This window comes from Tursiops truncatus, chromosome 13 (genome assembly GCF_011762595.2).
Source record: "Tursiops truncatus isolate mTurTru1 chromosome 13, mTurTru1.mat.Y, whole genome shotgun sequence".
NCBI classification, from domain to species: Eukaryota; Metazoa; Chordata; class Mammalia; order Artiodactyla; family Delphinidae; genus Tursiops; species Tursiops truncatus.
This window is the reverse complement of record NC_047046.1, coordinates 7,269,819-7,297,457: the sequence shown is the minus strand read 5'-3', so window position 1 is coordinate 7,297,457 and position 27,639 is coordinate 7,269,819. Positions and strand designations below refer to the sequence as shown.

General features: G+C 43.0%; 1 protein-coding gene across 9 annotated transcripts in view; it reads right to left on the bottom strand.

Moving 5' to 3' along the window:
• CLIP1 (CAP-Gly domain containing linker protein 1) overlaps positions 1–27,639 on the bottom strand; it is a 124,802-nt gene that overhangs the window by 49,208 nt on the left and 47,955 nt on the right. For 5 of the 9 annotated variants that reach the window (XR_002179402.3, XR_002179401.3, XM_019950160.3 and 2 more), the window contains exons 4-11: positions 20,025–20,149; positions 17,774–17,996; positions 13,825–14,022; positions 13,093–13,196; positions 10,954–11,014; positions 9,507–9,539; positions 6,340–6,444; positions 1,375–2,319 (exon numbers count right to left, since the gene is read on the bottom strand). Coding sequence is in view for 7 of the 9 variants with exons in the window: in XM_019950160.3 (XP_019805719.1) it covers positions 1,375–2,319; positions 6,340–6,444; positions 9,507–9,539; positions 10,954–11,014; positions 13,093–13,196; positions 13,825–14,022; positions 17,774–17,996; positions 20,025–20,149 (1,794 nt within the window). In the remaining 2 variants the exon portion in view is untranslated. The remainder of the gene's footprint in view (positions 1–1,374; positions 2,320–6,339; positions 6,445–9,506; positions 9,540–10,953; positions 11,015–13,092; positions 13,197–13,824; positions 14,023–17,773; positions 17,997–20,024; positions 20,150–27,639) is intronic. The other 4 variants (XM_033836815.2, XM_019950159.3, XM_019950162.3 and 1 more) reach the window with 4 other exon arrangements.

The following is a 27,639-nucleotide window of genomic DNA, read 5'->3' as shown; positions in this document are numbered from 1 at the left end:
TTAATTCTAAGAAGCCAATGACTTTTCATACAATCAGTTCTAGATAAGATTGTCCAATGGCTAATTTTAAATAATCAAAAGAGTATTTTTCTATACCTGAATTTGGACTGTCAGCATGCTCTAAAGCAGAAAGTACAGATGCTTACTTTCTAAATGAGACAGTTGAGCAATTTCATCTTCTGGACTTTGGAAAACCTTAAGACAGGAATGGTGGATTCATGTGGACTGTGTTTCATTTTCTGTATTTTTGTACACGCTTAAAGTATTTCAACATTTAAAATAAAAAATAAAATTTTAAAAATGTACTACACAACAGTCGTCAGAAATTGGCTTTCATTAAATCTTAATGTAAAAAAAGTAGACCAACACATTAGCTGCATATCCCATATTAATTTAATTTTTGTGTTTTGATTTGTTTTTCAGAACCAAGTGAGGAGATCTGAGAAAAATCTCCTATGACTGTCATCTTCAACTAATGTTACTTAGCAATTTTTGCCGTTTGTCTGTCTTCACCTCTCCCCATTTAACCATCACAACCCTTCCTTCTTTGCCAATAAAGCAGCTTCTCCCGCAAAAAGCTCAGAACATTCAGCATCAATACCAGCACCTCCACTAGTGTCAGGAGGACTGGGAAAAAGGGCTCCTTCCTTGAACAATCCTTAAACATGAAGATGACATTTAGCAAGGCTAGTTAGTAAGAAAGGTAGCCAGCCAATGTCTCACATCATTTCCTATGCCTTGATCAAAAGCACACTTGTCCAGTCTTTCCTCAAAAAACCAGGGACTAGATCACGTTCTCATTGCAACACAGAAAAAACTCCAATGAGACATAAGTAGCAACGCAAAGGGCTCCAGGCTCTTCACCTTCATTTTGCTGTGAACGTCATTTATCAAAGCATGTTAATTCGCACGAGTCAAGTGCTCTCGGAGTTCACATTCTGTTTTACATGTAACCTTACGGACAAGGCAGTCATGTAGGTGGGAAAGGAGGAGAGGATCTTACAAGTTTCTATCTTATTCTTTCAATTCATTCACCTCAATGTCATCATTTTTGGGGAGTTCTCTATTTTAAAAAGTTTACAGACTGGAACCAAGCTTAAACAGGAGATCACAGCAAGCCCAGAGTTAAAGTAATCAGATACTAGGAAACCAGGATCAAGCCACATAGTTGAGCCATTATTTTCTCTAATCTCCTCGGATGAAACCATACTCAAAATACTCAGAAGATACTACACTCAACTGGGAAATTCGTCAGCACCAGTTTTAACTAAGTCAAGAATCTGGAGGGTGAACTACCTCAACTGAAAAATAAGATACAATGCAAAATAAGAACAAGAAATGGAAAAGAAAAAGATGGAGGATGTTGATACAAACCTTGCCACTTTCAGCATTCTTTTCGAGCTCTAAATTTTTAATCTGTTTCTCAGCTGCCTCAAGCTGCTGTCTAAGGTTCCCGATTTCCGATTTACCTTCGGAACTGGCTTTCTGAAGAGCATCAAGATCCAAGAGCTTTTCTTCGGCAGCCTTGAGCTGTGATGTAAAATTATCAATAACCTTGGTTTGTTCATTGCATTTGGCTTGTAGTACCTCTAGCTCCTTTACCTTTAGCTCAGCGTCCTGCAATTTGTTTAAGGTGTCCTCCATTTCTACCAGATGCTGGTCTTCCGCTTTGTCCAGCTTCGACTTGACGGCTTCCAGACTGTTCTCTTTCTCTTTAATGACTTTCATCAGTTTAGCCCTTAGGGCTTCGAGCTCTTTAGTGTGAGCAGACCTTTCCAAGTCTTGTTTATTCTGCAAATTTTCTATTTCGTGCTGGTAATCTAGTCTCATTTTCTCTATTTGCGTTTTTAGCTCGGCAAATTCTGCCGTCTCCGCGCCGACCCCCTTGCTGAAGGACACCTTCAGCCCCTCCATCGCCTGCTGGTGGGATGCGATGGCGGTCTCCAGCTTGGATTTCCACAGAGCTATCACGTCCGAATTCTCCTTGTTGGCGTGATCAAGCTTGCTTTTCAATGACTCGTTCTCTTTGGAAAGCTTCTCTGTGGTGGCCTGAAGAGCCTTTATCTCCTTCTGATGCGTTTCTTCCCGGGCTCCAAAATGCTCCTTCAGAGAAGTGATTTCTTTCTGATGGTCAGTATGGGTGGCTTCTAACTTTTCTTGCAAAGCGCTTATCTCTTGTAAAAGGGAGAGTGACATGTCAACATCCCCAGTAGGCTTACTGGACTCCAGCCTCCTTCGCAGCTCAGCTACTTCCTGTATTCTGAACGCTAGGTCTTTTTCTAGTTCCATTATGCGGGACTTTTCTGACACTGTGGCCACCTAGTATCAGCAGAGAGAGAGAGATCATTTAAATAACAAATCACTGGTGATTTTCTTTAACCTTGAAGATCTTCAGTAACTACCCCAGCTCAGGGAGCAGTCAAGCCACCAAGAATTTCTATGTGTGAATCTAGTTGTGATAATGGCTTAAGCCCAGTTCCGGGAGCCCCAAATCAAATTTAGAGTCCTTGGCAAACTTTTCACCATTTTGAGATGCTAAAGGAAAATAAAATTGATATTGAGTTTGACTCATCCCCAAAATATTTCTTTTCCCTTTAAAGAACCTTAATCAGGAAAGTACCCACTAACTGTAGTAAGTTAATAGAAATAGTACCTTTCAAGGTTCCCCTACATCTGCCTTTTGGAAGAAGAATCCTTATGTTGCCTACTTCAACCAAGGTGTATGAACGTTTGTCTATCTGATGGAAGTGACTTTACGGAAGCGTGCTGTCCCGTACAGCAGCCATTAACCACACATGGCTACTCGGCACTTGAAACGTGGCTCCAAGTGTCAAATATACATCAAATAATGAAGACTCGGGAAAAACAGAACACATCTTGTTAATAATTTCTTTCTCTCTCTCTCTTTTTTTTTTTTGGCCACACCACATGCCTTATGGGATTTTAGTTTCCTGACCAGGGATCAAACCTGGGCCCTTAGCAGTGAGAGTGCAGAGTCCTAACCACTGGACCGCCACGGAATTCCCAATAATTTCTTATACTGATTACATGATGAAGTGATAATAGTTTGGATATATTGGTTTAAATAAATAAAATATATGACTAAATTAATTTCACCTGCTCCTTTTTACGTATTAAAAAAGTATGTTAATGTGGGTACCAGAAAATTTTTAATTATATATATGTGGCTCATGTCATAATTCTGTTGGATAGCACTGGTGTTAAAGGTGTAAAAATATCTATGAAATGTTTCAGTGAATACCACAACAACTGTAGAATAAAAGCCTCAAGTGGATAAAGAACTAATTTACTAACCTTTTTTAAAAAGGACAAAGAAAGAATGATTACTTACCTGCAATGATACCTAAGAATCTTATACAGAGTCCCTCCCCGCTTTTAGATTTTGTAATTCCTTCACCATCTTGACGTACATGTCTCGCTCCCCTAACCCAGTGGTTCTCCGACCTTGGTGTGCATGTGAGTTGCCTGGGACGTGTGTCTACAGTGCAGGCCCAGTTCCTCCCACATGTGCTGATTCTACCTGAGCTCTGGGACAGAACCCGGGAATACGCTGCTATTTAAACTCATACCCCCAGGACGAGGAAAAACACTTTCCTAACCTGCGTCCTTTTGTTCTTAGGAAGTTATTTCCCTCTGCTGTTACGCAGTAAGTTTAGTACACAAAATATGTGGGAAATGGTAGCTTTGGGCATAAAAACTAATTATTGGACTAACCTGGGAAATAGAAGGGAACTTGAATGATTTAAAGACATCAGTGAATCCCAAATTTCATGGATCAAAAGTCCTCCGGAGTGAAGGCTCTCCTCCCTCACTGCCTTTATCGGGACAGAAGGTAATGGGTATGTTTTTCCTTCAGCCCCTCTGTCCACCTACAGGCTGTGAGATGGATAAGGACTGAAGTGTCCACGAAGAACAAGAAAATAAAGCACTTGGGGCTCCCAAACTGCATGATCAAATCATTAAGTATTTCAGAGCTGGCTATAATTGTTGTTTCAGGGCTATAGGTGCTTCCAAGATGTTAATTCATTTACATACTTTTTTTCTGGGGGGGAGGTGGGGAGTCCACAGATAAGGTGCATTATTAAACCCCATTGCTACAAGGTCCATAACGTAAATAAATTTAATCCAACAGGGCACTAATTCTTAATCAGTCACAACAAAACCGTCAAACTGAGGAAATACCAAGTAAAAAATAAGGGAAAATAATAGTGTGGTTATGCAGCATTTTCACAGCAGTTCCATTTTTTAATTTATTTCCCAAAATCTGCCCTCAGGCAAAACTATCTACATGTCTGCCTTTCCCACCATAAAAGTCAGGTATCATTTCTTATTCTTGCTAATGTTTCTACAGCGCCAAGCACACTGTTTATAAACTGGGCTTACTGGCTTAGAGGAATTCTGAAGCACTTCCCAAAAAGGAATGTAGGTGATGGGAAACTTAGATGGGTCAGTGGTTAGTTTCACACTTGGCAAACCAAGAACGAGGATCAACAGGAGACAAGGCTTGTTATAGGAAGATGACAGCTTGCTTGAATCTGAAATACTTAAATAAACCATGCTGTCAATGGATGCCTTCTTTTCCACAGAAAACAAAACAAAAACAAAAACAAATCAACACTGTTTGCTGACAAAGCTGTAACAGAGATTTGTTCAGAAGTAAAAAAATACATCCTGGGCTTCCCTGGTGGCGCAGTGGTTGAGAGTCCGCCTGCCGATGCAGGGGACACGGGTTCGTGCCCCGGTCCGGGAGGATCCCACATGCTGCGGAGTGGCTGGGCCCCTGAGCCATGGCCGCTGAGCCTGCGCGTCCGGAGCCTGTGCACTGCACTGAGAGACCCCACAACAGTGAGAGGCCCGCATACCCAAAAAAAAAAAAAAAAAAAAAAAAATACATCCTTACTTCAATAGCCAGCCACACCACGGGAGCTCAGTCTTACTATGAGTCCCTTGTATTTCCCAGATCAAGTCTTTGGCTCTCGGGTAACAAAGAAACGGCACCAAACTACCAGGATTTTTTTTTTCTTACCAAATACACAGACGATATCGTTAGTTTTGAGGCCGACTGAGAACATTTTCTTTCTCTTAAAAAATAAAAACTCGTGACTTAGAGGAAGAAATATTACTCGATTTTCTAGATTTTTTAGATCAATGATTTCTCAAGAAGAGAAATTTCTACAAATACTAATAATTCAAAAGGAAAAAAATCAGGATACCAAATTTGATCAGAGACAGAATCATTTCTGAAATTTTAAAATTAAGGATCTGTCTGATTTAGCTATTAACAGTCAAATGCGTGATTTAAGAGGTATATAATACATACATGTTTTCTTATATGTGACTCAGATTAGTTCTTAAATCTTTTACCACAAAACTACTTCCATAATAGACAGACTCCATCCTGTAGTGGTTAAGAGCACAGACTCTGGGGTCAAATGGCCCGAATAGAAATCCTGGCCCCCCTATCTCTATCAGCTGTGTGACCTTGGACATATTACTTAACCTCTCCGTGCCTCGGTTTCCTCACCTGTAAAATGGGGACAATACTACTACCTCTCCCCTGGGGTTGTGGTAAGACTGAATAAGTTAATACTTGTGAAGTGCTTGGAATAGTGCCTGGCATAAAGTAAGCACTATATGGGTGCTTAAATACATAAGTAAGTGAAAACATGACTAAAGCACTGGCTCCGAGAGCCAAACGCAGTGAGCTGGGGGTTGTGAGAAGCCATTCTGTTCCCAACACACTTTTTCCTCCTGACCACTGAGATTCTAACCTACTGGGTAACAGAAAATCAAAGAGATCAGGTGCGAAGAAAAAAAGATAGCTGGGGTGAAAGTCCCTAACTCTCATTAAAAAAGAGCCAACGTTTCAATTCCCTTTGCCTAAGAGGCCAGGGAAGAAGGCAGGAAAAGAGAGCTAAAGTGAAACAACAAAAAATTATTTAGAAAACCCACTAGGAATATGAGAACAAGAGGACCACTGACTGCTGGTGCAAACTGGAGGAAGGTATTTCCCGGTATTAATACAAAGAACCTCAAATGCATCTGTGGACGTCCACGCAGTCTACACAGTCACTGAGTTTCGGATCTTGATCTTGGTTGAGTCAACCAAAGGAATGAATCTTCACCTTGGACCAAAGGTTCCACATAAAACACCTGTGCCCACCCATCAGCCTACACTCACGAGCACCTGGGCGGTGCCAAGGCCAAACTCAAGTCGAACCACTGGGTCAAGGCTTAGGCCAACTGCAGGGCCCGTCACCCGCGGTGTCCACCGTTCGCAAACATGGGTCTGCTTCATTAAATAGTGAAAACCATTACCCTAGTGTCTTCTAACTCCCTCTGGAGTTTGTCAGCTTTGGTCTTTTCAAAGAGCAGGCTCTGTTCAAGCTCCTTAATGCGGGCATGCTCCAGTTTGGTCTGCGTCTGTCAGTAAAAAGGAAGAGGAAGAAACACAACAGTGCCACCGTGACATGCCAGCACAGGAGGAGAGGGCGCGGCATGCAGGCTGAGCCGGCAGTACCTTCCGCCAGAGGATGAACAGGAAGGGTGATGGAGGAGGGATGAGGGTGGACCGAGATGAAGAGGCTGGGGGTGAGGATGAACACTATGGACAAGAGGATGAGGTGGGCAGGGGACATGGGCTAGTCTACTGAGAAAGAAAAAATGGAAAACACATGAGGCAAGGTGAAAGGTGTCAGATGCATGCAGCCAAATATGTTATATTGATAAGTGAAGTTTATCAGCACAAATTAGAATAGTTAATATTCCCCTAATCTATCATTTTCCCTCCTCCCCACAACAGCTACTTGACATTAATGTGTATGTAACTGACTCGGTGACTTAAAAAGTGAATTGACCCTCAAAATGATCATTATCACCCAAATATGGAAAAGATAAAGTCATAAGTCTCTAAGTGTTCAGTTAGTCCCTAGAGCAGATCTTTGCACTTTGGCGTACAATTTGACGTGAGCAAGGGTCAAGTATTAAACCTAACGAAGGAAATCTAGGACCTAGAGCTAAGGAAATCACACCAGTGGCCTTTTTGCTGAGATGAGTGAGAAGGGTCTGAGATTCTCAGCAACATTCCCGTATATGACAGGTGAGGAGTCACTAAAGCTCTCATTTCCTTCCAAGGGTGGACTTTCCAAAGACTGTTGCCAGAAAACAAAGTGGGGGAGGGGGGATCAGATTTAAAAGAGAAAATTCAGTAATAATTATGCTTGAGGGCCTCCATCCCTGAGGTTCAAAGCAGGAGCAAAGTTGAACTGCAACTGGTAAGGGGCTCATAATCTTGATCCTAAGACAACTCATTCTTCTCAGTTCAGAGGTAAGAAACAGTGACTCAACAGAAAGGCATGAGTTTCAACTCCATGCAAAAGGAGCCGGTAAGGTCTTCACATGTTTCAAAACCTCAGACTGCCCATCATCACTTACTTACATGGAAGCTGATGGAGGAGCCAGAGGGCGACCTCTTTCTAACAGGCTTAAGTGCATCAGAATCTTAATCAATTTGAAATAACCTAGATCAGCCTGAACGGACCTCTTTCCCCACTCACCTCTCCCATCCAAGAGGTTATCAACATAATCAACTGATAAAACCTGTTGACAGAGCTGCTCCCAGCAGCTTCTAGTTATTTTGTGGTTCCAACCCATAGATCTATCAGTCTGGACAATTAAGGGCAACAAGGAAATGACAACAAACTCTAAAGTGACAGAAAGGAGTGCAAAGCTTAAGGTGGAATGTTTTACATTATAAACATCTTTGCTCACTCCAGTGGTACTCTGGGGATTTCAGTGCATTCAAGAGGTCAGTTTGCTTGTGAACCAGGTATAAAAAAACCATCATAGAATATTTAAAAAGTAAATAAATTTTTTTTTTGTAAAAATTCTTCACCTGCTTCAGCTCTTTACATTCAAGAAAAATAATGAAATAAAATTCAAAACCTAATTGTCTGGGTAGTCCCCTTCGTCCATATGTACCTTAGACAGAGGTTGTTCAAGTTACCTGCTTTTACAAGAAAAGAATCTAATCCAGATCTACACAGTTGGGGTCACAGCCTCAAGAACAGAAATCCAAAATTAACAGGAAGAAACCAAAGGCAACAGAACCTTTCTTCCCTTGACACTGAGTTCAGTGTCCTCTGGGTGAAAGGTCACTACTTCCAGATAAAAAGCAAATACCCACTGAATGTGATCTTCTCCCCATTCCGAGATCCTCCAGGTGCCTCCTGACTGGTGAGAGTGCACACGAATGATCTGGGCTCCACAGCTGTACTTGGTCAACTACCAGCAAGGAAGCTAGTGATCCGCTTCCCTTCCACGGTATGTGGTAAAAACGCTATGCTGAACAGGACAACCCTCCCATTAAAATTATTCCTTTCTTAGAATAGGACAGAGTATCCCAAGAGGAGAGCCCTGGGGCAGGGGATTGAGAGAGAAAGCCAAGGCTCCGCGAGAAGCGCACAGGAGAGGCGGGAGGGAGTCCCATGCAGACTGGCTCCGGAGGTAGCAGGAGCCTGTTTTGGAAGCAGAGAAGAGACCCAGATCACTGAAGGAGCTTTCACAAAAAGGAGACCTTCAGAACGGAGGCTTTTTAAAAAGTTCAGTCTCGAGTTGTCTAGTTCAGCTGCCGGGAGGTGGTGGGAAGAAAAATTCTGTTTTAATCTTGTTCTCTTGTGGTGGTACCTCAAAGGAAGAAGTTTTTAGGTTTTTTTCAACTGGCATCTCAGCTGGCAGGGTACGCCGAGAAGCCGTGCTTTTGAGGCCACTCTGGTACGATCGGAATTGGGTGTTTGATCCTAAACAGAGGGAGGAAGGAAAAAAAATACACCTCCGTGCCTAGTGGCACTGCTACTAGAAAAATCTCTCTTCAAGAATAATAAATTTAAAATACACAACGTCTTCACTGAAGAATGCCTGCCTCTAGCCTCAAACTAGGGAAAACACGGCCCCAACAAACTGAAGTTTGAATTTCTCGTCAGCTGCACTGGCAGCCATTGGCCAGCAGTGGGAGCTCACACAAAAGGCAATCAGTCTGGGACTCCATTCCTTTATTTTTATGGGAATAAATTAAACTTGGGGAAACTTTCCCCCAAAATTTCTGTAACAACTTCATCTAATATGTTTTATGTTTCAGTCAGGTATCTTCTATTTTGTAATAATTCTATTAAAACTAGAAGGCATTATGAATTAAGGGAAGAAGGCCGGGCCCCATACAAAATTCTTTTCTTTCTTTTTGCTGAAATTCTTTAAAGAAACGTGTGCCTATGTGTTAAACAAATGGGTTTACAGAACTTAGTCATTACATACAATTTCTTCAGGATTCAAATGTAACTGCTTTGAAAGCCCACATGCACAGAAATATTAAGGACAATGTCTCAAGATCAGATTATGCAGTTAGTATTTGAGTATATCAATAAGCATTTTAATCTGTAATCAATCTGTGTTAACAAGGGAAATATCCACACAGTTAAGTGCCCTCTTACATTCTCAGGATCTTCAGAAATCTGGCTCTTTTGCTATCAGTAAAAAAATAAAATAATTAACAACAAAAGAGAGATTCAACTAAAGTTTCAATATGTGTTAGGGTTTCAAAATAACTGATTAATTACAAGTTTACCAGACAGACTATCCTAGCCTAGTGCTGATGTAAATATTTTAACTGCCCCTCCTCAAAACATCATAGGCTGTATTTGACATGAATTAGATGATGATATGAAACTTCTAATGAGATTTTGGGGTGTTTTTAAATGGATGAGAACAACACAAAAGTCAGCTAAAGGACTGCGACTCTACATGAAATGAGGGAGGAAGATACCCATCAAATTACTAATAATCCAATAAATTCTGGGCCTTATAAAGCTAGAACTCAGAATACGTTTCCCTTATTCTTCATTGACTGTAAAGATACATTTATTCCCAAAGAAATCAGTCTTATTTGGAAGGGCTCTTGAAATTGAAGCATGGTGTGGGCAATCAACAGACTAAAATTGCAACAGTAGCAAAAATGTGTATTCTGAGAACTGCACAGACAAGTGAAACGTCTACTAAAATATTACAGCTTAAAGTACCAAAAATCTGCAAATTTGAAAAATTTTAACTTTATATTTGTCATACATCTAGCAGTGGTTTGAAAAGCACCAAAACCATTTAATTCTGGTGTCTTATTAAAAAACTAATACGAATGACTGTTAAGAGAGAGAAACTTGATGCTAAAGGAAAATCTCTGTGAATTTAAAATACGCCATGGAATAAAGAGGTTGAAATAAAATTGTTCTTTTTCTGGTAATGACTAGAAAAAAAAAAATCAGGGCTTCCCTGGTGGCGCAGTGGTTGAGAGTCCGCCTGCCGATGCAGGGGACACGGGTTCGTGCCCCGGTCCGGGAAGATCCCACATGCCGCGGAGCAGCTGCGCTCGTGAGCCATGGCTGCTGAGCCTGCGCTCCGCAATGGGAGAGGCCACAACAGTGAGAGGCCCGCGTACAGGGAAAAAAAAAAAAAAAAAAAAATCAATTACTAGAACATACATTTATTGTCTATAGGGTTATAAAGGATTTATCCTGCTCAACTGAAAAGCAAAGCTGAGATTGTTCTGAACTATCATGATGAAATAAAAAATGTTCTTTAAAATGCCATTTCTGATCATCGGAGGAAGGTGTAGAGTCTCACATAGGACACACTGCCAGATTTATGACTTGATTAACTCCAATTCAAGGTTTTGAATTCTGAAGCATGAGAAAAGGGTAGTAAGAATTTTACTCGGCCACTGGAGTTGGGACGGCACAGTGACAGGCTCGAGGGCAGCCACAGCCCACAGGCCAGAGGCCGGGGTTCCTGCCGCCCCCCTCTGCTGCCTGTTCTGACCACAACGATTTTATCCGTATTTCTGAATACTGTACCCATAAAGGCTTTAGAGAGCTGGTGGGGTTTTACCTCAAGATCGCCCTTAGTAATTGACTCTTCTTCAACCCGGAACTGAAGGTCCTCAACCTTCCTGTGGAATAAAATCAAAACAAAACACGTAAGAAAGTAACTAAGAAACACCTCTGCCTTATCCCAAAATTATATATATATAATCAATGTCCTGATGAATGTAGCAGATGATGATGGAAAGAAATGCCTTAGAGACACAGAAAATAAAGAAATGCATCTTTAAGCCTCTAGTTTATAGGGAAACTCTAAAGTTTTATCCAGGTATGGATTCCAGAAGGGATGAGGTAGAGATGAGAAAAAGCAACTGGTTCCCCAGGTCACAGCCGCCAGAAATGGATCTAATCAAGGCAAGATCTCTTCTCCTCCTCCACCCCCTCCTCCCAGAAAAAAGAAAAAAAAAACAAAAAAAGACAAGATCAGCCTGAAAGGAAAAGGTTTGATTACCACAGAAACCGGTTTGAGAATGGAAGTCTATAATTTCTACTTTCCAATAACACAACATAGGGGAAAATGGTACAGAAAACAAATCTCTCTCTATACCACCCCACATCAGGCATTCTAGCGTGAGGTTAGCAGAGATGCTACCCATGCAGAGATCCCCAGGACAACACGAGTACCTGTTCCAAGAGTGGGAGAATAAGGCTGTGAATAATTTGGGAGAGAGGCAATCAAGGATCCTATTTCTCTGCTTCTAAAATGCACATTTCTTTTTCACATTTAAAAATCTCTGATATGGCACGTGGGTTTCAATTAATGCCATCACAAAGTCAATGAAATAGGATACTAGGAAGATCTACAAAATCTGGGTAACACCCACATTGTGAATCTTTACAAAATTGGATGTAAAAGAAGAAAAGGAGGACAAATCTACATGCAAAAAAAAAAAAATCTTTCAAATTCACTAGCATTTCTAACAAAATTAAGAATAAAAAAATTCTACTTGGTTAAGTCAGAAATACAATCATAGGTTAAAGCCCTCAAGCTTACTGGAGAGCTGGGGGGCATTTCTACTGCCCAGAAGTCAGCAGAGCAACAGCCGGTTTAAAAACAGAAGCAGGGCTTCCCTGGTGGTGCAGCGGTTGAGGGTCCACCTGCCGATGCAGGGGACGTGGGTTCGTGCCCTGGTCCGGGAAGATCCCACATGCCGCGGAGCGGCTGGGCCTGTGAGCCATGGCCGCTGAGCCTGCGCGTCCGGAGCCTGTGCTCCACAACGGGAGAGGCCACAGCAGTGAGAGGCCCGCGTATCGCAAAAAAAAAAAAAAACCGAAGCAAGTGGTACAGATGCCCTGGCCTTCATAAGGGCCTGTCACTATGTCTCGTTCACTCGTAGCCATTTTTAGGATGCAAGGAGAACTTTCTGTGTATAGTGCTTCTCTCTCCAGTGGGACAGCCATTTCCCTAGTAAGGCACTGTTACTATCCCCCTGTATCCCCCAGCACAGTAGTGCTCGTGACCATCCTAAAGAGCCCTGCATTACATCGCTGCGATCAGAAATGACAGGAGATGGCATTAAGTGCAACCGAGGACAAACAACGTCCCATAGCCCAGAGACAGTCAAATCGTTTCCACCCAGACACTTTTCCCAGAGATCTTGTTCGCTAATGGTCTCAAAAGACCTTTTATAAGAATCAAACTTGCTTTCTCTGTCTCACACAGTTTAGCACCTGATTTCATCCTGACCTGGATAATTCTCTAATTGAGAGTTTTGTTTTCCTATAAAGGTAATGAGTTCCTGAGGTCAGGGCCCCTCTGTCACCCCCCAGACACAATACGATTTCATTAGATATGCAGAAGGCGTTTCATAAATACCAGGTAACTGGGCCTAGAAAATCCTTTTTCCAGGAGTGGCTCTAGGTAGAAGCTGGGTTTGAATTAACTGACTCAGGCCATCCTCTAGAGGATGTTTGGCACACAGCAGGTGCTCAATAAATAGTTGTTAAATTAACCAGGGCACATTTAGCTGGTTCCAAACTTCTCAAAAAAGTCAAATCAAAGCAAACCCTCCTCACACAGCACGAGGAGTTCAATCTCCACTGAACACAGAGAGAGTCCTTTGGTTCTAAGGGTTTGACACCAACAAGGCTGTTGATGGGGGAGTTCTCCCGAAGGCTGTTTAAAAGGAGAACAGTTCAGGATCACCTTCTCTCCTCTTCAAGTTGGTTGAGAAGCTCCACCTTCTCCCTGTCAGCAGCTTCCACCATTGCTCGCAGCTGGTCCATCTTGGCCTCCAATTCCAGGACATGCTGGGGAAGGCAAGGGTGTCGGTGAGTGGCCTCCTTCTGACCCAGATGCATGCCCAGGGATGCCTCCAAAGAGCTACGGCTAAATGGTACCATTGTGGGTCGGCATTACTCAAAAAACCTTTTCGCATTAAAATGCTTTCTATGATCTCTTATGATAGGTTATTCTCGGCAGCACTCCTGGGAGCTAGATGATGAAAAACCACACCATTAAAGAAATAAGGGGGCAATGTTAAAACAACGCTCATCTTTTTTGAGCTGAAACTCGTACAAAGCATAATGTACAAAACAGGAGCCGTCGCCACTGGTAAGGTCCTAGTACACACGCTCACCTGACACAGACAGGCCAAGAGACCTGGACGTAAAGACCAAAAGAGTGCAACAGACTCGAGAAGAACAGAACTTCATCTTTATGATGATGCAAACTGGTACCCCAGGGCACAGCTTTCAAACAAGCCCAGCAAAGACATCTATGCTCCTTTCCAGTGCGCTCGAGACCAGCTCCCCGGCTCCAAGCACCAAGTACACTGTTCAACCTCCTCCCTCAATTTAGAAACCATCACAGTCTCTGCAACAAGATCAGCTTAGAACCTGTCACCATCTCTGCAACAAGGTCAGTGCCAGACTTCACCTGGTCGTGTCCGTCCCGGGCCAGAGCTAGCTCCTGCTCTATCTCCCCCACGTGGCTCGTGGCCTTGGCCACCTCCGCCCTCTCTAGATCCCGTTCAGCCAGCAGCTGCTCAATGTGCTGCTGCTTCTCCTTCAGGGCCTCCTGGAGGGCAGTGGTGCCGGAGATCTTCCTGGCGTAACGGGAGGAGGTTTCGGTCAACTGCAAAGGAAAGTTAAAGAAGTGAAGGGCGATGATGCTATCAGGGATGCAAGGAGGGAGCGATGCATGCAGGCAGGTGTCTCCTCAGCAAAGCAAAAAGCACTGCCCCAGCTCGCAGGCTTGCCGAGGCTTAGGAAAGGCTTTTCATCGAGGAAACAAGACAGCGTGTGCCTCCTGTCTGCCAATTTCACAAAGAACCCAGCAATGTAAAGAAGCCATGGAACAACCGGGAAGATGTTTAGAAGAAGTGGCTCAAAAGCAAAGGTGCCCTGAGCTGTGCTGACGGGGCCGGGTAGGAATCTAAAAAATTCCTCAGAACCCAGGTACCAAGCTTCTCTAGACTCCGTTTCGGCCTGAGCTTCATGAATAGTTATCTTCTTGTTATGACAGTCTGGCCAATCTTTTGATCCTTAGAGTTTGGGATTAGACCTGTTTTTCAACTTCTTAAGCTTCTAAATACCATTACGTGACCAAGAGGTCACGCTTGGAGTCACAAACCTTCTTTCAATTGATTACGTAGCTGGATCTCTGTCAGGATTTTCTTCATCTTTCTTTCAAGATGAAAGGCAGAGGTGATTTCACCCAGGAATCCAGCCATGAGGACCTGAATCCCAGTCACCAGAAAGACTTATAAAGACACAAGATTAAAAGGAAACCTGTGCGTGCCTTCAAAAGCACGTGTGAGTGGGTGAATGAGAGTGCAAGTACACGTGAGAGAAAGGAGGAAGAAGGGCGTGGGAGAGAAAGGGGGGAGAAAAACCTGTGGAGAAAGAGAAGCAGGGGAAGGAAGGAGGGAGAAAAAATGGGGACTGGAGAGGGAACGGGGGGGGGAACAAGAGGGGAGGGGGGAAGAGTGGTGGGCTGAGGCGTGGAGAAAACGTGTTTCAGCGCTGTCACCCGTTCATCTTTGCTGCTTCACACACCCGATACCTCCTCAAGATGGCTAATCGTCATGTAAAAACACAGAGGACGTAACCTTCCATTAAATGTGCATAGGTAATGTGGGCAAGCTGAGTAACACTCTTCCAAGCTGGGCTCCGGGGGCTGGGAGGTGGTCCAGAAGAGGCCACATCCCTTGGTGAGCGTCTGTCCACGGCCATTTACTTGGCAATCACTGGCTCCGGGTCGACGCCGCTCGACTTCACCCTCTGCAGTCAAAGCCTCGCTTGCTGCTTGAAGGCTCTCCTCGTCCTCCGTCTAGCTGAGCCCCGGGCCAGGACGCAGACTGACAGTGAGGACCTGCCGTCAGTTCAGAGTTAGGCAGTTTGACAGCTATGAGAGTAAAGTACACCCAAACTGTCCTTCGCTGTTTCTATTTAGTGAAATTTCTTGAATTACTTACGTATATGGGGCGGCGGGGAATTCCTAGTCTCTCTTTGAACCATCTGACCTTGATCTTCCAATTTTACTATGTGGTTATACTTTCTCGTACTAACGTTTCTTCCGGAATACACTAAATCTGAGGTTCCCAAACCCCACGCAGAGGTACACCCCAGGGTACTGCAGCAAACTCACAGGGAAACACAAGGAAACAGCGACACCCGTTGGATACCATGCAAACTGCTAGCTGGAGGGGATTCAGTTTCAACCTTGGATTGTACTACATTCCTTTCCATAACGTCATGTCTTTCCGAAGCCGGGTTTTGGCTACTGCCAGACCAAAAGCAAGTACTGTGCAAAAACCAATGTGGCACAGGAAGTGAGGGTGGCGGTGTCCAGGAAGAGTCCAAGGTCTGACAGGATATGCAGTGCCCAAGAAGAGCGTGCAACCTAATACTAGTTCACTGTGGTTATTCAAGAATGAATTAAAAATATTCTTTTTCCTTTCAATTAATGTGAACCTTTTTTTTTTGAAGAGCTATTAAATTGTTAGGACATAAATATTAAGTTGTTTGGACCTAACTACTTAATAAACAGAACTGTTAGCTATTTCTTTAGGCCTACGGGCACTGTGAAAAAATAACTGAGACTAAAGGTTCTGTGGAACCAGAAAGGCTGGGCACCTCTGTACTCAATTCTTTCAGAAGATCGCTGTGCATTAAGGAATGTCCCCACTTTATATATACATATATATATATATATACACACAAGGGATCACGTTGTTGAGGTGCATTTTTAAGAAGTCACGCTTTCAATTACTCTGTATTTTTGGTATATTCTTTTATGGTGATTTTTGGTTTAGAAACTATAGCCACTCTATATAAAGAGGTACAGAAAACAAGCTGTTTTACAAGGCAAGGAGACTCAGTTCTCTTTTGCTAGTTTTCTTCAAAAGAAAATGAGGTGAACTAAGGAATCAGAACTGTTCTAAAAAGTAAGAGGACCGGTTACGGGAGCAGCGGGGGCGCTTGGGCATCTCCAAAGAAACAGACACTTAATTACAACGTAGTAAAAATTACACAAGAAATAATTCCTAATCCAGGGTAGATACTTTCACGGAATTGTTCCTGGATTAGTAAACTCGATTTCCACTTTAGAGTTTGCTGACCCACTCTGAACAAGGCTTCATCCAAACAGAGGGGTTTCTTCATCCATTTCACTCAAACATTCAAAAAGTTCTTGACAAGCTTTTCTCATAAGTCCATTTGTAATTTTTCTGTTGAAGATGCAGACTTTTATATGCAAAATGACATAGTCCAAGCAGGTATTTATTTTACTTGAACATAAGAGGAACAAAGTCCAGAGAAGCATAACCCCTACTTTAAAGAAAGACGCTTCCGCTGTTGCCTTCCCTGCCCAAGGTCAATGGAGAGAAGGCAAAATGAGATCAAGGGCCAACCGTTGCCTTCCCTGCCCAAGGTCAATGGAGAGAAGGCAAAACGAGATCAAGGGCCAGCAGCCTTACTGCCCGATCATGACACTTCACATTCTAACTCCTGTCTGTCGTTCATTGTCATAAAGCAGAGATCCTGAATTCAGTCTGGGGTACAACCTCATACTGCCACTTCAAATTTAAACAGTGTTTGCCTCACTTCCAGTGAATAAACTAAAGGGTGGGGGGTGGGAGGGAGCAAAGCCAAAAAGTCATTGCTTTGACGCTAAAAAAAAAAAGCATGACATTAACAAACAGAATGAGATGCTGCCTATTTTGATTCTGATGATTTTCTCTTGCTGATCTAAATGGGAAAGAGAGGGAGAAAGTAAGAGGGAGTGGGGGAAGGGGGAGATGGAGACAAAACAAAACATGGCTTTTCCTAGCATCCTTTCAAGTTCCCTAAGTTCCCCTCTGCATCCTCTGGCCTGAGTCAGGAACGCTCCACACACCAACTGCTTTCAGCGGGTTAGACTGTATGAACATAACACTAAAATTCTAAGAACATGCCTTTTCTCAAACGACTGTAGTTCCTAAAATTGTTTGATGTCAAAGAGAAAGAGACCCAGGTCCTTGAGGAAAAGGATCCCTCCAATTCTCCTGTCCTTCTGATGCCAAAATAATTTCAGAATACTCAATCATCCCATATGTTAGACTAAGTAGTAGTTACTATAGATTCACCAAGAACTGTTATATCTTAAAGTCTAAGGAACCTGAAAAGGGCTGTTAAAAAAATTCTTTATTTCAAACTTGTATTCTTGCTAGAGGTTTTTGTTTTGTTGCAAAATTTGTAAGGACATTCACAAGCTACAGAGAACATTTAGTACAAGGGCAAGAGAAGACTTAACATCTCCTAAAGCAAAGCAGGCACACTGACGGGGTGGGGTTGGGGGGCACTTACAGTGCCTGGGACGCAGAAACACGCAGCAGGAGGCTTACCAATCCTGTCCGACTGGGCTTGCTGCTTACAGAGGAGGCCACAGAGCTCATGGAGCTGAGAGAAGAGGCAGAAGGGCTGCGCGTCAGGCTGGCGGGTGTGGTCGCCATCACCCGCCTCACGGCAGCGGCCTTGGCTTTGGCTGGTGTGGTGGAAGGGAAGCCGATCTTGGTCACTTTGTGGACAGGAGCAAACAGGCCATATTTGGGTTGACACTGAAAATACCTTTAGGGGACAACAACAGGAATAGTAACAAGAAGCAAGTTAATTACAAGAAATACAACTATAACCAAAAAGCTCTCCTGACTCGTAACTCGTAACTCGTGACTGGTTTGCTGTGAATTTTACCAACCAGCTGGGGTGGTGCACCAGCCCGTGGCACTCACTGGTGTGCAAGCTAATAAATAACCATAATAATAGTTTTTTTTTAATTTATTATTTTTAAAAATTATTTATTTTTGGCTGCAGTGGATCTTCGTTGATGCGTGCAGGCTTTCTCTAGTTGCGGTGACCAGGGGCTACTTTTCGTTGCAGTGCGCGGGCTTCTCATTGTGGTGTCTTCGCTTGTTGCGGAGCAAGGGGCTCTAGGCACGTGGGCTTCAGTAGTTGCGGCACACGGGCTCAGTAGTTGTGGCTCACAGGCTCTAGAGTGCAGGCTCAGTAGCTGTGGCGCACGGGCTTAGTTGCTCCGCAGCATGTGGGATCTTCCCAGACCGGGGCTCGAACCTGTGTCCCCCCCATTGGCAGGCGGATTCTTAACCACTGCACCACCAGGGAAGCCCCACAATAATGTTTTAGAAAACACACTAGGAAATAACAGTATGATACACAGAGATGGAATCACTCATCTGTTACTAAGATTTAACGCACAGGGAAGGTATTTCTACTATCTGATAAACACACAGCAGAGGAGTGATCCCACTTAATAAAACCTTGCCAAACAAAGGGCAAGAGAAATCAAACAAGCACCTAATTCTGGCAGATTCACTCAAGTAAAGGTGGAGTAGTATCAACTGGTACTGACACTTGGAGATCTCACGACTCCAGCGAATTATAACAACTTAATATGAAGGATATCAATGATATGGCTTCATAATCGTTGCAGCACCAAGAGATTTTTTTAATCTCCTCGAGGCATTACTATTGCATTTGGTACATAAGACCTATACGCTTATAATCAGTCTGTAAACATTTTATAAGTAAAATGTTAACTACAACACTTTATACTACTAACAATAATGCATCAGAGACCACAACTGTGCCCAAGGCCTTCAAAGCATCTGAAGTGTGGGAAACGCCTCTTGCATTCATCTGCATGACTTAACTCCCACCCTATCCCTGTGAGGTGAGAGCGGGGTTATCCTCACAGTGGAATAGGTGTGCTTGCCGTCAGTCCTCTTGCCACAGGATGGAATCCTTGTCACCAGATATAAAGACACATTTTGCGTTCTCGTCCTAACAAAAGCAGCTTCCTTCTCCTCACTCCCCCTACCCTCCAACGCCCAGAAACTCATTCAGACGTTGACTGCTATCAAAGGGAGAACAGCCAAAAGGATGATATAGTATTTCCTTTCTATTTTGAAAAATAAAATGAACACACTATAGATGATACTATAATTGTAGAAACATGTCACTACGCACTTGTCTAAATCCACAGAATGTATACCAAGAATAAACTGTAATATAAACTACAGACTTTGGGGGATAATGATGTGTCAATATAGGTTCACCAGCTGTCATAAATGGACCACTTGGGTGCAGGATGTTGATAATGGGGGAGGCTGTGCATGTGTGGGGCAGGGGGTAGAGGAGGGATATCTCTGTACCTCTCTCAATTCTGCTGTGAACCTAAAACTGCTCTAAAAAAAAAAAAAGCCTTAAAAATAAACAGATAGGGCTTCCCTGGTGGTGCAGTGGCTAAGGATCCACTAGGACAGCCCACGCACAGCAACGAAGACCTAACACAGCCAAAAATAAATAAAATTAATAAATTTTTAAAATAAAATAAATAGTTAGACAAATAAACCAAATACTTGCTCAGAATCTACTCAGACGCACTGCACATATTACTAAAATAGACAGTCAAAAGAAAGACTCTGATTCTAGCGGGGGGAAAAACCTGTAGATGAGTCTTAGGAAATAAAAGTGCAGCTCTTCAAAACACTCACGTCCATTTTATTATACACGGTTGGTGGGATCGGCTTGAGCACCTTTACATGCAAGAGGGAGACGAGATTCCAACTGCAAACAAACCTTGTTCCAGCGACAGCCCCATCATTCTTCCCAAGAGGCTCATCCAACTCCACACCACACCACTCCCCCTTGGCGAAGTCTGTCTCCCCAAGAAACCGGACGACGCCAGCCTTCGTGCCACCAACCTGGAAGAAGAGAACGTTAAAAGGAAGAGATGAGCGTAATTACAATTTCACAGCTTAATCCTTTGCAGCTGCAGCCAATACTGTGTTCCATCATTTCTCCAAGCAGCTCTTCTCTTAACCTCCTCTCCAACTCTTCAAAGAGTTCTCTCCAAAGGTTAGCAAAGTTCACCTGGGTGACTTCAGTCGCCAGAGTGATCCGATACCTGATATAGTCCAATAATGAAATCGCCTAGGTGATGTGCAGTCATCAACATTTAGTCCAATTAAAAAAATACCTTATTACTCCGGAGGGAGGTTTCTGCTTCAAAATAAATATTTGCTACAAAAATAAAACCCCTACGTCCTTAAAGAAAAACAAAATTCATGCACAATCCACTGTAACAATTGCTGTGTTTATGTTCCCAAACGTCCTTTACATCATTATCCAGGTAAAGCAATAACACGTACATGTTAAAGACAAATATTCACACATCCACACACATGAAATGTAAATTCTTTAAAATTTTTTTTTTTTTTTTTTTTTTTTAGGTACGCGGGTCTCTCACTGTTGTGGCCTCTCCCGCTGCGGAGCACAGGCTCCGGACGCACAGGCTCAGCGGCCATGGCTCACGGGCCCGGCCGCTCCACGGCATGTGGGATCTTCCCGGACCGGGGCACGAACCCGCATCCCCTGCATCGGCAGGCGGACTCCCAACCACTGCGCCACCAGGGAAGTCCTCTTTAAAATATTTTAAATATTGATATTTTCCACTGTGAGGCTCTCCATTTCTTCACAACTATTAAAATGACTGTTCTTCACATTTTACGTGAGCTGCTCAAAGCTGTGAATCTTTTTAAATGTCTTTGTCCCAGCTGTTGTTTGACATTAACATGCAAACATTAATTATTTCCAAAATTATCCCATCAGCATTTATTATTTCTCCCTTTGCCATTATTTTTCTATTTCAAATACTCATTTTATCATAGTCTCTCTCACATGCACATAAGAACAGATCTGAGTCTTTTTACAGTTTCAGAAGTTCAGTATCTGTGCTACTGCCGTGGCATTTTGATTACTGCTACTTCACAACCTGCATGATATTTCCTGGGGCTGGCTTTCCCTTATTACTATTATTCTTCAGAATACTGATTTTCTTACTTTTAGCTAAGCTTCTTTTTTCTTTTTTTAAAATTTTTTGGCTGAGCCTCAGGGCGCGCGGGGTCTTAGTTCCCCAACCAGGGCTCGAACCTGGGCCCCAGCGGTGAAAGCACAGAGTCCTAACCACTGGACCACCAGGGAATTCCCTCTTTTTCCTTAATTAAAAAAAATTCCCCAATTATACAAGAGGCGAGTCACCGCAGGCAATTAAGAACATTATGAACAAAAAATAAATGTTATTCCTGTAATCTCAACACCCAGGGACACTCACTGCTGACATTTTGGTCCATTTTCCCTGCTATTTTATGGCAGCTGTTTAGTATCCACAGTACAGATGTATCACAATATGTACTTTACTCATTTTTCGTTTGGGATGTTCACCTTTTTCTTACTGATTAAAAAGGTAACTCTTTATAACGAATGAATTCTTTTTTTTTTTTTTTTTTTTGCGGTACGCGGGCCTCTCACTGTTGTGGCCTCTCCCGTTGTGGAGCACAGGCTCCGGATGCGCAGGCTCGGCGGCCATGGCTCACAGGCCCAGCCGCTCCGCGGCATGTGGGATTTTCCCGGACCGGGGCACAAACCCACGTCCCCTGCATCGGCAGGCGGACTCTCAACCACCGCGCCACCAGGGAAGCCCATGAATTAATTCGTGAATAGCCAATGCATTCTCATGGTTCAAAAACTTTTAAATATATGAATCCAGGGAAAAGCCTCTCTTACTAAATTCGTGTCCCTAACTATCCCACCCTCCCCATCACAGGTAGCCACTGCTATTGATGTAGAGTGTATCTTCCTCCCAGCATTTCTTTATGCATATAAAAGCAAATGTTGGGGCTTCCCTGGTGGTGCAGTGGTTAAGAATCCGCCTGCCCATGCAGGGGACACAGGTTCGAGCCCTGGTCCGGGAAGATCCCACGTGCCGCGGAGCAACTAAGCCTGTGCGCCACAACTACTGAGCCTGCACTCTAGAGCCTGTGAGCCACAACTACTGAGCCTGTGTGCCACAACTACTGTGCCTGCACTCTAGAGCCCATGAGCCACAACTACCGAGCCCACGTGCCACAACTACTGAGCCCGCACACCTAGAGCCCGTGCTCCGCAACAAGAGAAGCCACCACAATGAGAAGCCCGCGCACTGCAATGAAGAGTAGCCCCCGCTCGCCGCAACTAGAGGAAGTCCACGTGCAGCAACGAAGACCCAACACAGCCAAAAATAAATAATTTCTTTTTAAAAAGGAAATGTTAATTCATGTTTTTACTCCTCCCTTTCATTTTTACATACAAAAAATGAGCTGTCTTGCACCTGTACTACATGAGCTGCCCTGCACCTCGCTTTATTCCACATCAAGACACAGAGAACGTCCTCCGTGTGTTTACAATCGCACGTCATTCCACTATACGGATTCACTCCAGTTTATTAAATCAGCCCCCACTGGGAGACATTTAGGTTATGTAGGTTTACTGATTTAATAAATTTAAAAATCATTTTGGTTAATTAAAAAAAAAGTCCAATGGGATTGTGTTAAATGTAGACTTACCTTGGGAAGGTAACTTATTTTATCGATCTTCACAAGGAACCAGCTTTTAAGTTTTTCCTTTTTGTTTTTAATGTTCTCTATTTTATTTAATTCACTTTTTATCTCACTATTTCCTTTTTTCCCACTTCCTTGTTGTCTATTACTCTTTCCTTCCTAACTTCTTAAGACCAATACTAATTTGCTTTTTAATACCAAAGCTATTTTGTTCTAATTTTTCTCTGAATATAGTTTCCTATGAGTTTGGGATGATACACATTTTTTTCCAGCTCTATTTAAGCTTTTTTTTTTTTTTTTTTTTTTGCAGTACGCGGGCCTCTCACTGTTGTGGCCTCTCCCGTTGCGGAGCACAGGCTCCAGACACGCAGGCTCAGTAGCCATGGCTCACGGGCCCAGCCACTCCGTGGCATGTGGGATCTTCCCGGACCGGGGCACGAGCCTGTGTCCCCTGCATCGGCAGGCGGACTCTCAACCACTGCACCACCAGGGAAGCCCCTCTATTTAAGCTTTGTTGAAAATGGAAAATGTTAAAGTCTCAAAGCTATATACTTTTTCTCTGAAAGACAAACTCTTTGTGAAACTGATTTAAGGAACCAAAGCAGTTACAGTTTAAGGTACTCTAGGCAGGAGAGCATGTGAAGGGTGACAGAGGGCAGGCAGTCCCCGGACAGTTCAGAAACATCCTGGTATCATGACAGGTGTCACTGAGGAAAGATGGAGTTGGAGGCTGGAGAAAACTCCACGCAGGAACCGTTGTGTCCAGCACCACAATCCACAGTGCACAGCAGGAGACACTCAACAAACATTTGCTGAAGAAATGAAAGGTGACCTTCTCCGTAGGGAACTACACAGAAAAGGCCATTTTTCCATGTAAACCAACAAAAGGAAAAAGATATCCAGTGGCTGAGGCTGAATTTGATGGCTCAGAAGAGAGCAAAGGAAGAAATATGCTAACACAGACTAAGTAAGCATGGGCTCCAAGTTGAACAAATTCAAATGCCAGCTCTGTCTAGGAAATAGTCAAGTTGCTTAGTTTCTAAATCTTAGTTTCGGAACTTCCCTGGTGGTCCAATGGTTAAGAATCTGCCTTTCAATGCAGGGGACGCAGGTTCGATCCCTGGTCGGCGAATTAAGATCCCACATGCCGCGGGGCAACTAAGCCTGCGTGCCACAACTAGAAAGAAGCCCTTGCGCCACAACAAAGAGTCTACGTGCTGCAGCTAAGATCCAATGCAGCCATAAATAAATCAATCAATCTTAGCTTCCTCATAAGTACAATGGTGATAATTACAGGATTGCTGTGAAGATTAAATAAAATAATCCACATAAAACTGTTTAGTCAGTGTCTGACAGATAGTGTGAGAGTCTGCTATATGTTAGCAGCCAGTGTGTCCATGCTAAGGAAAGTACTAGTTCTAGATCTGGCAAATGGGACTTTTTAGCACTCTTATTGGTAACCATGGAATGTATGAATAGTAACCTATATAAAATTGGCCTCTGTTTTCTCTGTCCTCTTACACACCTTTCAGAGCAGCAGACTAACCAGCATCACATGAGCAGAACACAGCACATTAGCTAAAGATGATGCAATCTTTCCAGATAATCTGTTGAATTCTTTGGGGGTGAGTCTAAGTTACTGTCATGACAACTGTTTTTCCAAGAGGCGTCTAACAGGCTGTGGGCAGTAAATTCTCCAAACAAACCGTGGCTTCACTCAGATCAGAAGCTTTATAACAAATTACCACAAACAGATCAGCGACTTTTTCTCTAAATGCAGGTAACAGAACATACATCTACCCCCCCCCAAAAAAAAAAGCCATAAAGTTTGTTTCAAATGGATGACTACTAGTTCCTAGCATGGGCAGTTTCTTATACTTTTTCTCTCACCTAACTTGAAATTCTTGACTCATATAACATAATATGCTTTCCTTTCCCCTGTGAAAGATCCTTAGTAATTATTCAAAATATCTTTAACACAGACAGAAAGTCACATCCAAAATCACTCACTTTTCTACTTAATCATTTTACAGTCAAATTTTTTTCTAAGCATTTAAACACGGTTTTATAAAGTTAAGTTTTACTTCTCACGTGTTCCAGAGAACCCAGAGTATTATAGCATGTGCACTTACATTAAGTATAAGCCACAATTTTCAAATCTATGTTTTAGGGGCAGATAACAGGATTTTAAAAAAATATTTATCTATTTATTATTCATTTGGTTGCACTGGGTCTTAGTTGTGGCAGGGGGGCTCTTTACTTGTGGCAAGTGGGCTCCTTGGTTGCAGTTCGCTGGCTTCTTAGCTGTGGCATGGGAACTCTTAGTAGCGGCATGCATATGGGATCTAGTTCCCTGACCAGGGATCGAACCCAGGCCCCCTGCATTGGGAGCACGGAGTCTTAACCACTACACCACCAGGGAAGTCCCAGATATCAAGATTATTAAAGATAAATTTTACAACATTGAAACAAAAAACAAAAAAGTGGATCCCTACGGCAAACACAAGTAACTACCATTCATTCTCTTTACTTTCAGAATATATACGTATAACTCATAACACTGTGGTCAACCTAAGTCAAAATTAGAAGTCACTTGCTGGAGACCAAATTAATTTAAATTAGAAACTCAGCTAAAGGAAAACCTAGCTGTGGTCAGGCTTTAGCAAATCTCAGGTTTTTCAGCTCTCATTCATTCATTCAATATATATTTCCTGAGTGCTTGGGCCCTGAGGATACAAATATAAACAGAATACAGTGTTGGTCACTGACAGAAAAATTCAAGCAAATATTTCTAGTGAAAAGTGATAAGCACTTTAAGAGATGCTGTGGGAACAGAGACAAACACCCTTCTTGTAAACTCTTTTGAAAAATAAGAACACTGATAAATTCTCCTGGGGACTTCCCTGGTGGTCCAATGGCTAAGGCTTCATGCTCCCAATGCAGGGGGCCCGGGTTCCATCCTTGGTCAGGGAACTAGATCCCACATGTCACAACTAAGAGCCCGTGTGCCACAACTAAGGACTCCACGTGCTACAACTAAAAAAGATCCTGTGTGCTGCAACTAAGACCTGGCGCAGCCAAATAGATAAATAAATAAATATTTAAAAAGAAAACATTCTGCTGGGCTGATGAATGGGTCCACAAACAGGAAACAGGAAACCTTTCATCCTCTCTCAACTCTCCCATCTATTCATCAAATCTCAAACAAGCCATTTAACCTCACCGTGCCTCAATTTATAAAGCTATAAAATGTCCAGTGGGTGGTAATGAGGGACTGTTCCACAGGGATTTCGTGAGCAACTGAATTTCCTGAGGTGGCTTCTTATCTGCCATATTGTAGGTTAAGCAGCTTAATTTAAAAAGGTAACTATAGCTAATTGGTATTTACCCATACAGATTTAGCCCTGACTTAAAACTTAATCACCTGTGAGATGATGACGTCCATATTTCGTATTACCTCAACTAGAGAGCAATCCAGCTTAGGGCAGCTCCACTGGGCAACTCCTGCAAGAAAGGTAAGATTCGCCTAGCCCGGTTTTTATCCACTGTTCCTAATTGCATCTCTTGTCATACTTTACAATGTTACTCCTCCCCTTTAAGGGTATAATGTGACAACAGTATTTAAAACCCTTTGATTCTTTTGACAATATTTTATGAACACCTACTGTGTGCCAGGCACTGTTCTAAGTGCTTGGGAAAAGACAGTGAATGAGACAGAAAGCTTCCAGACTCTCATGGAGCCTAAATTCTGGTCAGAGGGAGATGGGCAATGAACAAATAAATAAATGAAAAGATCATTTTAAATACATAGAGGGGGACTTCCCTGGTGGCGCAGTGGTTAAGAATGTTAAGTGGTTAAGAACCTGGACACAGGTTCGAGCCCTAGTCCGGGAAGATCCCACATGCTGTGGAGCAACTAAGCCCGTGAGCCACAACTACTGAGCCTGTACACCACATCTACTGAAGCCTGTGTGCCTAGAGCCTGTGCTCTGCAACAAGAGAAGCCACCACATGAGAAGCCCACGCACCGCAACAAAGAGTAGCCCCCGCCTGCAGCAATGAAGAGCCAACGCAGCCAACAATTAATTAATTAAACTGTTGCTATTAAAACAAAAGACCTGACACAGCCATAAAAGAAAAATAAATAATAAATGAATCTTTAAAAAAATCCATTTGTAACTGTTTAAACATTTAATAGGAACCAAAAAAAAAAAAACCCTACTATCCCTGAGGCTGATAAAAGAGCAGAATATTTAGTTGCCAGAGTCACACTCTCTTAAGGCACTGAGATCAAAAAGTACCCCACTTGACCACAATGGTATTAGCCAAGTTTGCTTTTCTAATCTATGTGTGTCAGAAGCTACAAAGAGGCTCAGCCTCAGATATTTTTGTAAGTATGCTTAAAGAATTCACAGACGCAGTATTAAAAGTTAGAAGATGTGATCTAGCAACAGGCATTTCAACATTAGACTCTGGCCCGGGCAGTGGTCCAACTTTCCTCTCTTCAAGTCCCAAAGCTAGACAGCATAAGGTGCCTCCTCAACCCAGAAACTCCCAAGCCCCAAGAGCCTACACAGAGTCCTCAAGGCAGAGGTACCAGCTTTGACATGTTTGGCGTAAAGATACCGGCTTAGGTTTGCAAAGAGAACCTAATTTCACACCGACCAGCCAGTGCCCAGGTACTGAGCCCCATAGAAAACCCCCAGCACTGTGAAAACAGCACTGGTGTAGGCAGACAGGGCGCCACCGCACAGGAGAACAGCGTGATGAGATCCACGCGTCAGGCGTATCACTCTGTAATTGTGTGAAGACCAGAA